Raw genomic sequence first — 11389 nt, 5'->3', positions numbered from 1 at the left:
TGTGTGTATACTTTTGACATTAATATAAAACATATATAGTAACTACTAGTAATTAAAACTAATTTGACCTGATACCTCAAATGTATACATTAAGAAAAACCCGTAGCATTTTATGCAGTAATATTTGATTTAATATACTCCAAATTAATTTGAAATTATGATAATTTTTTTTTTTCACTGTCAAAAGTTAAAATGATGTATTTAATCTGACATGTAGGCAATACTAAATTGCTCCTCTACACCACTTAACTGTCTTAAGGCTCTAATGAATGAAATTAGTGATTCATGAGCAGTATACATCAGTGGTGAGGATTGAAGGAAACCAACATAACATGACATAACAATTATTTATTTAAAACAAAAAAAAGTGTTCATATAAAAAACTAAAAAGTATTCATCTGAAAAAAGAAAAGAAAAAAAAAAGATGTTGTCTTGCTTGAAAATCACCCCTTTATTTGTGTCAAATTCATGTAAACATAACAGGAGTAGGAGATTTAGTTGCAGGGCAGAAAGTTCCCAAAATCAGGGCCCACAACCCAAAGAAAGCAAGAAGAGGGTTTTGGTTGTTGGGTCGGGTTGGGCTGGGCTTGGTGCGGCCCATCATCTCACTAAACAGGTCTTTCTCTCTCTTAATCTTCTTCATTGAGTGACACTTTGACTTGTTTTGTGTTGAGTTTGATGGATTTTGGATTGTGATCAATTGAATTTTCAGGGGTTTGATGTTACTGTTCTTGAAGGGGGTGTGGAATCTGGGTTTTCTACTTATACTCCTGATGAAGTTGGAATTCAAGGTATCATGACAGAGTTGTTTGATTGTTTATTTGATTGGCATTTCTGCTATTGCAAGTTGTTGCACTGTCCAAACTTCTCAGGATTGTTTTAGGAAAGGCGACAACTTTTTCTGGGTATCCTTCAAATACAATGAATAAGTTGCAATTGATCCTAGACAAATGGAGGGAGAACTAGGGACTAGGGAGTACATTGATAAGTATAATTCTATGCACAAATCTTGTGTATAAATTGCATAAAAATAATGTACTTTGGAACTGTATTATTGTTTAAAGTCGAAAATTGGCTAATGCAACTTGACAGTATGCACATTATTTTGTGTATTTAGGGTAATAATTTTGCATTTAAGGAACAATTCCTGTGAAATTTTGCAATATCAGAATTGATCATTGCAGTCAGTCAGCCAGAATATAAGAATGCCAACCAAATAAACCCCTAGGGTGTTAAATTGAGAGAAATATTCAAATTGTTGGTGATTTAATATGATATTGTCCATATTAGGGAGGGGCTTAAGGATTAAATTGTCTAGCTATCCTGTTGGATGATGTTACATAATACCTTCTCGAGCCTAGAGTGTTGTTGATTTCAGGTTTTTGGTACCCCTACCGCAATATATTTAGCCTTGTTGATGAGCTTGGCATCAAACCATTCACAAATTGGTTGAAATCTGCACAGTACTCTGAGGAGGGATTGGAGGTACTACTGCTGCCACTTTTTCATGTGTTTACATATATTACACCAGAAACTGTATTAGTTTTTGCAAGGGAGGTTTAAACTATCTGAGGCCAAAATGGACTAAATGGTTAGTCAGACCAAATAAACTGGATATGTATACATATTCGCGGCTTCAGTCATGTAATCATCTTCTTTGATCACTCTTTGATTGCTCTGCAGGTGGAATTCCCAGTCTTTCAAGATGTGCCTCAACTGCCTACTCCACTGGGACCTCTAACACAGACCCAAGTATGTTTCAAAGAAGCTGCTATAATATAATTATTGAGAAAATAAAGTTTCTGATTGCATTATGGTGGACAATGCTAAGTTTCACACTTTCAACGCTATTATCTGCAGTTCACGCGGCTACCTTTGGTGGATCGATTGACATCACTTCCTCTATTGGCTGCAGGTAAAGGTCGTTTTGATATGTTGATACAATTACTGTGTGATAGTGTGATGAATGGTGTAGCTGGTTTCCAATGCTAAGTAATGCATCAGGTTTTTGTTTTCTTAAGTACCTTCTTTCTTGTAGTTTTCAATGGAGAAAAGGTTAAGAATTTAAAATCTTTATTGCATTTTGTAAGGCGATGAAAAACTTATTAAAATTCCGTTTCTCACTAAGGAGAATCCTAAATAGCATTGAGATAGAATTCAATCTTGATCTGAGACTGGTTTAAGAACAGTATCCGTCTACTAATTTAACAAGATGTTAATCATTAGCCAACCAATCAGCTGCACAATTTTCTTTCTGCAAAAACGTGTTTGATATTATATCTGTTGGAATCTAGTCAACAAAATTCTTATATCCGCAACCAAAATTTGCTTTTTTCATTGCATTTGACTTCTATGTATATCACATATGTTTTGCAGTGATAGATTTTGACAACACTGATTCAGCATGGAGAAAATATGATCCAAGTGAGAATTACCTTTGGTTCTCTGCAAGTACTAGGAATGTGTTACGATATCTTGTTTCCTTCGCACATGAATATTATAGACTGCTCTCCAGGTGTCTCACTTCGGAGTTTGTATTTTCAACTCAGTTACTGCAAGAGAGCTCTTAAGACAATTTGGATGCTCGGAGAAGCTGTACCGAAATATTTTAGAGCCATTGCTTGAAGCGCGTTTATATGCACCAACTGAGCAAATCAGTGCAGCTGCCACTCTGGCTGTGCTCTACTACTATGTCATTGCTCATCAGGTTTGATTTCTAAAGTTCTATAGAAACAATATGTTATATGCTTATATCCAGAACATGCTAAGCTTGTTGAGTTAGGAAGAACATGATCATAAAATATCAAACATGTTTATTACAAATTTATATTGCTCCTTGTACTGTAATTACTATTGGAACTCAGCTTCTTCTTTCTTTTCTTTTGTTGATGATTTGTTTGTGCTTCTGAACTCTTCTCTGAAATGAGGCAGGAAAATTCTGACAAGTTGCTGTGTCGCGGAAGTGTGAAAGAAAAAATATTTGAGCCATGGAGGGAGTTGTTGAAAAGCAATGGGTGTGAATTTCGTAGAGGCAGAGGAGTTACAGATTTCTTCTTCAGTGAAGAAACAGGTTGTATTTCAGAAGTACTTTGCGGGAATGACAGAATAAAGGCTGATGCAGTGATCTTAGCTCTGGGTATCTCCAACCTTCAGGAAATCATACAAAGAAGGTCTGTTAGATACTCCCATGATCTGAGCTCAGATACATATGCTAAAATGTTTCATTATGAAAGATCTTACTTGGATTTACATCCAGATAATACTTTAGCTGTATATTACAGCATTTGTCTTTTAGCTGTTAAATTACTCCAGTGTTTTTGCAAATTTGACTGAATCGAATTGTTCTGTTTCATTTACTATCTGTACTATAAAGATTTGCAGTATTAATTGTGTAACTGGCTTCCCCATCTTTTTTTAGTTCAGCATTATGTATGAGGGAAGAGTTCCTGAAAGTTCTGAACTTGGCCTGTGTTGGTGCACTTTCTGTTAAACTACGTCTTGATCAAAAGGTACAAGCCACACTATTCCATTCTGTATCAACCTAATTCTTTCTTTTTCAAGTGTGTACCGAGTAGCAGCTCGGATACCCTTCAACTCTATTGTTTCTAGGGCCACACAATTTTAACAGAAATTGAACATACATTACATTCCCTGTTAAACAAGCCTGGGTTATATGGCTTTGAGGTGGAACTTCCGGACTTTATATTTTCAATATGGTACAGCCAGTCCCACTTATGGAATTAAGGCTTTGATTGATTAATTGATTGAATATTGTCAATATGGTATTGTTCTAATGTTCATTATACATCTACCACACTGATTGGTGCTATATAAACTTATGTTCACAGAGACTGATCTCCTTTTTCTCACATGCTGCTAGATTACCATTCCTAAAGCATGCAACGCCTGCTCGGGATTTGAAGCATTAAGTGGGTGGACTTTCTTTGACTTGAATGCTATCTATGAGGAGCATGAAAATGATGAAACGACAATCTTACAGGCTGACTTTGTAAGTATATAACTTAGTTTTCTTTACCACATCTTGAGCAGATACATATTCAGAAAATTAATCTAGTAATATGCATATATTATAGTCTGCCCATGTAATGCTACTTGTTGCAGTATCATGCAAATGCACTCTTGCCCCTGACCGACGAACAAATCTCTGCCAAAGTCATGTCTTTCCTTTCAAGATGCATTAAAGAACTTGCAGATGCTCGAATCATTGACAAGGAGATTAAACGATTTCCAAACTCCTTGACTCATTTTTTCCCAGGTCAGTTTCTGAGCTAAAACTTAGAAGATACTCTGCCCGTAAGTTATAGTCACATACACGGTAAGACAGTAGTACTAGTACAGTGGACAATGGCGGGGAAATAAGTTGTCACATTTCCTAAATTTATTTGGTTTGTGATTGAATTTAATAATATGGCGTAAAAAGATAGAAACAACACAGCAATTGTAAAGGCTCTTACTGTAAGATCAAATGTAATCGATTATTATGATTCATGAGGGGATGAGATAATGTGATTAATGATTCCAACGGAATAAGTTAACAGTGCCCTCTATTTCTACCTTGTTAGAGAAAAGTTTTATGTTCAAAGATTTCCTGTCAAATCAGTCTTGCAATGGCTAATGATTCGTATTTTCTGCTCAATCGATCAAAAGGATCTTACAAGTACTCAATGCGCGGGTCAACTTCTTTCCCGAATTTGTTCATGGCAGGAGATTGGATAATAAACAGACATGGTTCGTGGTCACAGGTATAAAATCCACCACACTTGTAACTCATATGACTACGAGTGATCGAGTATAGGCCATTATATAGTTCTTATTTACTAATCTTTTGGCAGGAGAAATCCTATGTGACCGGACTTGAGGCTGCCAACAGGGTGGTGGATTATCTAGAGGAAGGAAGTTTTGCAAAGATTATTCCGATTAAGGAGGATGAACCTCATATAGAAACACTTCGGAATCTGAACAGAAGTTTAAATGAGTTCAGAGCTCAGCTTCCTTGGTCCAGTTATCTCCTTCAGTGAGAAGATTATACCTACATAGTACTATAAACTAAAATGTTATATACAACCATACTAAGGTCCTGTTTATAAATTCTCTCATGTTTGTCCTGATGTACAGGTTTTAAAGTTCTGTTAATATTTTGTACATGATGTATTCAGTTTATTTTTTAAAAAAAATGTAATGAAAACTGTCGTTTATAATACTGCAGCAATTGATACATATACAGTAAAATAAGCTTTAAGTACTTTTAAGAGTTGAATCATGGGAACGAACATTGCTCAATACTTCGGGAAAAGCTTCTGTTCAAGGTAAGATACAGGCAAACCAGACATACTATACCCACAGCCTTACCTCTGAATGACCCTTGATCATGATACGAACAGTCTTCATCGTAATAAGAAGCAAGAGAGCTTAACGAGCCTTACCATTTCATTAATTGACATCAAAAGGCTAAAAAGACTGGATCTTTCAACTTCATTTGAAATAAGACAATTAAACAACTCAAAGCCATAAAATTGGACATATAACCTTAATCATTACTTCTGACTTCTGTAGTTCCTTGTAGGTTGCCTAGCCTACTTGCCCTGTTGCCGACAATTACATATAAACCATATCCTTATCAATGATGCTTATGTAACATCATTTCTCTCTATTATAATGAAATGAGAGCTTCACTTAACCATTTATTGCGTATTTGAGAAACATTACTCTTAATAACAGAAATAGGAAACAAAAGTACATAAAACAGGAAAAATATTGATCATATAATAATTACCAGAAAAAAGGGAACAAAATCAGAGATCGTATTTCAATTCAATTTCATCCAGCTTTCGATGTTCTTACAACAGTAGGCAAAACAACTTTACTAAGATCAGCAGGATAGGGAGTCCACAACCCGAATCCTCCTCTACTTTCTCTCAAAGCGCTATTTTTCTTGAACTCACTCAAAGACTTCACCCACTCAACCTTTGACGAATGCTCTCGAGTGTGGGGATGCAAGATAAATAGTGCATTATACTCACAATTTGGGAACATATAAAACTTGAATTTATCTTTCAGCCTATAAACAACATAGCCAAAGCTCAACTGGTCTCTTGGTGTGAAGAGATGAACCTCATTGAACCATAAGCAGCTAAATAGATTGTTCATAGCAGTATGCTCCTGGATGATAATTGCTCCTTCAGGCACATCTGCAGAGTGTAAGCACAAGTCAGCAAGAAAATTTTTCTTTAGTAGACAAAACCCACATATAAGGCTAGATTAGTAGATTTCCATTCACAAACTTTGTTGAATTAAACTACAATTTTAATTGAAATTAATACTCGCTCTATCCCAATATAATTTTCACGGTTAATTTTTGAGTTCACAACAAGTGAAACCTTCTTTTCTCCACACATGGACCCTCTCTTTTTTTTCATCATTCTAAAATCATAGATTCCCATCTCTCCCTTTTCCTTAATGATCAAGGCAATGCTTCGATTACATAAGGATATTAAGATGGGAGGAAGTAGCAAAAGTGAAAAACAAAAGAAAGAGAAGTAAACTATAGAGTGCCCATATTTTTGTGTCAAACAGGGAATAACTGCAGTTATATTGTATCTATATAACCAAATCATTAACAGATATGAACTGCTTTTAAGAAAATGAATTACAATAATATAGCTAAAATCATTTAATCATATTTGAGCTATGGTGACGCTCAAAATCATCAAATGACTCAACAAGGGCAAATAAAGATCATGTAAAGTGTATATTTCAATTGATTGATTAATTCAACTGAGTATTTATCTTTAGTCATGAGTGTTTTGAACATATTGCTCATGGCACATATTGAATTAATGAACCCTTTTTCAAAAGTACTCTGCATCAAGGTGTGCAACCAATACAGCATATCCAAAAAGAATCAAATAAAGGTGAAAGACATGACAAGTCTTTTTGGTTTCATCTTACCACTAGGATTTCTTTTCAACGGACTCCAAGGCTCCATTCCTTCGTAATAGTAAATTTTCATATGAAGATCAATAAGTGGTCGAGCATATCGCTTCCTACGCTTGTTTGCATCAGCTTCCTCAAATACATTACGATGATGCTTGTGCTGTGCAATAGCATATGTATTCTTGCCTCGCCACAAGTATCTGCAAATGACAAACAAAAGACTTAAAAGGTGCATCACTAGAATTCCAATAATTTACCACCCCCGCCCTTTTCCAAATCACCACATAAGCAGGCAGAAAGTCTATAGACATGCACAGTGCAATGCAGCCAAATTAAGCATTTAAGGAATGGCATAAAACCTTCAGATTTCATAGTAAATTAACAAACTGCCTTAGTGGATGAGAGAAAGTGATCTCAGATCAGCAGATCAACTAGTTATTGCTAAAGCTCACATCACCAATACAGCTAGATTTTTTTTTTCTTTTAACTAATTATGTTGTAAATTACACTCAAACAAGAACTCCAATTACTTGTTTTCTTTTGGTATTAGCAGAGACCTCTCGATGAGACCTAGTAAACTACTAGAAATGACTTTTTTTTTTTTTTTAAAAAATCTAAAAAGAACTTATGTTTCAAAGAGCCAGTTACTGTATAGTTAGAAAAAAGCTATACCTCTCCAACATAAGTAGTGGATCAACTATAAGCTCCATTTTACCATCAATCCAGATGCTATACTGCGTCTCTGGAAACAATCTGTGTACTAATATTTTAGGAACCTTCCCATTTCTCCTGGGTTCATCGTATGGTTGATGTTTCAAAAGGACAAGACGCCAGATCCCTACCCAATGGCCCCCATCAGTATCCACTCTTACAGAGACATTACTCTTGATGAAGTCAAAGGACTTCTCATCGACCACCATAAGAAAACAGAAGAGCTTTTGTGATCGAGCACTGATATTAGAAGGTTGATGTGGTGTATCATATCCATCAAATATACCGGATGCAACTACAAACCTACACTTCTTGGCATACTCTATATCTTTTGGATCCATATCATCACCACCATTATGCATAAACCCGCAATGGACCTGAAATATAAAGTGTGATCAATAATTGGAAACAAGATCAAAGTTATAAGCTTAAAAATTAATACAATTGACAGAAAATTATCAGTGTCCTTTCTTTATACAATTAAATTCCAGTTATCAGCTCACTTTAGATGCTTCTGTTTTAGCACTGCCATAAAGGGAGAGAAGTCTAAAACCAAAAGCTTTAAAGTTCAAACACCATGCTCTATGCTTCATTTTCTTAGTAATGGATTTTCAAGAGGATATGAAAAGGGAAATGCTTCCAGAAAGCATAGAAAAGCTCCTTGGCCAGAAAATCCACTTAGAAGTTGTAATAACATGGTCCACTGGAGCCTATATATCTGAGAAGTGGCTTTGTATCTTCATTGCTTAAGATAGGAAGCAAAAATGATGAAAAAGAGGATACTCCAACAAAGATCTATCGGAGTAAGATTAGGGCTGAAACCCATCAGTCTCTAGATTTCTGAGTCAATTTGCAAACACCCTCCTCCTCCTCCCCCTCCACCAATAAAAAAAGTTCATACAACAAAAAAACTGAGCAAGCAATAGGGCACCAGTTAAGCTAAGCATCAGTTCTTTAATAAACATCAATCATTTTCCTTTTCATTTAAAGGATTGAAAAAAGGAAATGTTTTGTACTAAAAAACATTTTATCCAAGAAGTGAGCACAATTCACCCAACAAACTAGCATTTATGCATATCAATATAGCTCACCTTCATTTTTGGCTTCAATTTAAAACTATCCTGTCTCTGTGCCCAGCTTATATTCCCTCCAAATAAAGGAGTAGAATTTAATACACTATCTGTTTCTTCATCCTCCACAATATAAGTTAGGTTTTGCACAATGGTATCAGGTGTCTTCACCTTTGGTATAACTATTGCATCAGGGTCATCAGCCACAGGTATAGAACAGCCTAATAACAGAAGAACATGCCAATTAAGTTACTGCCAAGTTAATAATTAAACAAACTCCAATAAGATGGTCAGACACTTACGATGTGGTGGTCTTGGTACAAATCCCATTGAGTCTAGCATGATAAATACTTTTCCCTCTCTATTACACATAGCTGCACTTTATACAATAAAGGACTCAGCAAAATATGAAGAAAGGGAAAGCATGGTTATGAAAATACCAAGGAGAAGCCAACACATGCTCCATTTAACACATTTGTTGTGTTAAAGTCAAACAAAACCCCACCTTCCCCTTCAAATGTAAGTCCTATGCAGTTTTTTTTGAACTTTGCATGCAAGCTAACACCTTTCCTAAAAAAAGTGGACTGATAGAGAGAGTAAAGGAGTAACCCAACGATCATAAAGGGTATTAAGTGAATATGTTATAAACGGTTGCCTCAATATGAAAATTATTCTAGTATCACAGCTCATCCTGTGAAATGCCACCCCTCCATGCTTAGTAAGATATTTACTTCCTTAAAAATGTGAAGGTTTAGCTCAGCCAGTAAAGTCCTTGCCCTCATTCTTGCAAAGTCTTATTTGAGTGCCATGAATGACAATGCAGGTCCATATGATCAGTAAAAAATATTAACTTATTTTCCGAGTAAACTCTAAAGTCTCTAATTTCCAATGAAAAAATGAGCTCTGAAATTACTACATCTCATTCTTAACAGCTACCATGAAAAAGAGCTGATTTCTGAACTACTACAAGCAAGCAATTTAGCAAGAAAGAAACTTCATAAAGATGATATTCGAAACATAAGTGAACTGTTAGCTTTAATCAATCCATAACAATAAAGCTGGATGATACCTGAAAAGAAAACAATGGAAGATTGACATGACCATATATGAACTAACAGTACAGATAGAATGAGCATCATCCAAACCACGCCTCCAACAAGTAGCAACCGAATAAAACCCTTTTTCCACAACATTTTCATTGGGTACTCAGCTGATAACCTCCCAGATGAAAAGAATCCCTCTTCAGGATCTGAAACAACAAGCAAAACACCAACTTTTCACCATGAAAATAGATAACAATACTTAAAGTTACACAAAACAATGCAGAAATTACCCTTATCTTTCTGATTAAGAGCCTCAGGGTCAGCCCTACGGCTCGGCCGTTGTGATACTGATCTTTGATGATTAGCCTCCATTGTTATTTTCCCTCAACTTCTTACCATTCCCCCAGAAACCCAGATCACAAAAAGCACCCTGAGCACAATAAACTCTGATTCAAAAACAAAAATCTAAATTTTTTACTTAATTCAAGACAATAGAAGGTGAATTAACCATTTAACCACTTCAAACTAATCACATACTGGGTATTGTACTAATAGTCTAATACGAAGTATGTATGAGAAAAATAGCATTTAATTAAATATTACAGGTAAAAGTAAGAAACTTTATTGGTTTTATGTTGAATGCTGATTAATTTTCAATCTTCAAGAAAATAAGGATACACCCAATTCATATATCCATGCCATTTACAAACCCATAAACTAGGCATTGCCATTGTTATGGGCAAAGAGCAATAAATCAATTAATATTAAGGGTAAAAAGCATGCAATTTAATCTTGCAATTCTAGTAAAAAGATAAAATCTTTAAATGATTACAAGAAAAAACTAACAATGAATAATCAAACCCCACAAATGAAAATAATAAATTCTATGAGAATGAATGATTTATTCATAAGAATAGAATCTAAGTAACAACCCAGATCTAAGGACATATAAAGTGAGAAGTTACTTACAAGAAGTATGAATGTCGAATGTTATGCGATAGTTTGGAGTAATTAGGGATCCAAGACTCTTTAAATCCGATTGATAGAGTAATTTTTAGAGAACTCATGCACTCCTCACTCCGCAGGTGGAAGTTCCCTTTCGTTTCTTTTGAATGTAAGAAATTGTTTAATTTTTCCCCTTTTTGTCTTCTTAATTTTACAAGTGAACAATTAGAGGAACACAAAGTCTTATATGTGGCTGGTCACACGGGGTGGCCAGTTACTATAGGGGTTACTTTGCTAGTGTAATGGGGTTACTTCATCATTATTATAGAGTTACTCGGTCAGTGTTATAGGGGTTACTTGATTGGTATTACAGGGGTTACCTGATCAATGTTATAAGGGTTACTTTAAGTGGTCAAACGGTGTAACCGGTCGCACACAAGATGAGTCGTTAGAGGAAATGGGCCTAATGACCGTAATCTTAAGACTAGAACAAGATTTGGATTCAATATTTGGAAAGTAGACAAATATTTATGTGAACATATTTAGGGCATGTTCACATTTACTTAATTTCATTTCAGTTCAGTTCAACTCTAATTAGTTCAGTTCAACTCTAATTAGTTCAATTCAGTTCTTAATTTTCCTCTCTCATAAAATATTCAGTTCAGT

General features: G+C 35.2%; 2 protein-coding genes across 5 annotated transcripts; one reads left to right on the top strand and one right to left on the bottom strand.

Moving 5' to 3' along the window:
• The first annotated feature begins 251 nt into the window (after positions 1 to 251).
• LOC110739001 lies at positions 252 to 5238 on the top strand. The gene is made up of 13 exons (XM_021919458.1): positions 252 to 616; positions 713 to 791; positions 1379 to 1485; positions 1684 to 1752; positions 1861 to 1915; positions 2377 to 2424; positions 2550 to 2707; positions 2932 to 3170; positions 3419 to 3509; positions 3881 to 4009; positions 4123 to 4276; positions 4669 to 4763; positions 4854 to 5238. The coding sequence occupies exons 1-13, from the start codon at positions 425 to 427 to the stop codon at positions 5037 to 5039; spliced, it is 1602 nt and encodes a 533-aa protein (XP_021775150.1). The 5' UTR covers positions 252 to 424; the 3' UTR covers positions 5040 to 5238.
• Positions 5239 to 5759: 521 nt separating this feature from the next.
• Positions 5760 to 10922, bottom strand: LOC110738982. 4 transcript variants are annotated; one of them, XM_021919423.1, is made up of 8 exons: positions 10748 to 10922; positions 10069 to 10208; positions 9805 to 10008; positions 9038 to 9109; positions 8757 to 8956; positions 7627 to 8042; positions 6970 to 7154; positions 5760 to 6209 (listed from the first exon to the last, which is right to left on the bottom strand). In XM_021919423.1, exons 2-8 carry the CDS (start codon positions 10148 to 10150, stop codon positions 5839 to 5841), a joined length of 1530 nt encoding a protein of 509 aa, XP_021775115.1. In that variant the 5' UTR covers positions 10151 to 10208; positions 10748 to 10922; the 3' UTR covers positions 5760 to 5838. The 4 variants fall into 4 exon arrangements, with proteins under 4 accessions (XP_021775115.1, XP_021775138.1, XP_021775122.1 ...); XM_021919430.1 differs by having other exon boundaries at positions 5839 to 6209; positions 10069 to 10224; XM_021919439.1 differs by having other exon boundaries at positions 5839 to 6209; positions 9805 to 9984.
• Positions 10923 to 11389: the final 467 nt, after the last annotated feature.

Source organism: Chenopodium quinoa, unplaced genomic scaffold (genome assembly GCF_001683475.1).
Source record: "Chenopodium quinoa cultivar QQ74 unplaced genomic scaffold, ASM168347v1, whole genome shotgun sequence".
Taxonomy (NCBI): domain Eukaryota; kingdom Viridiplantae; phylum Streptophyta; class Magnoliopsida; order Caryophyllales; family Amaranthaceae; genus Chenopodium; species Chenopodium quinoa.
This window is presented reverse-complemented; position numbering and strand designations above follow the sequence as displayed.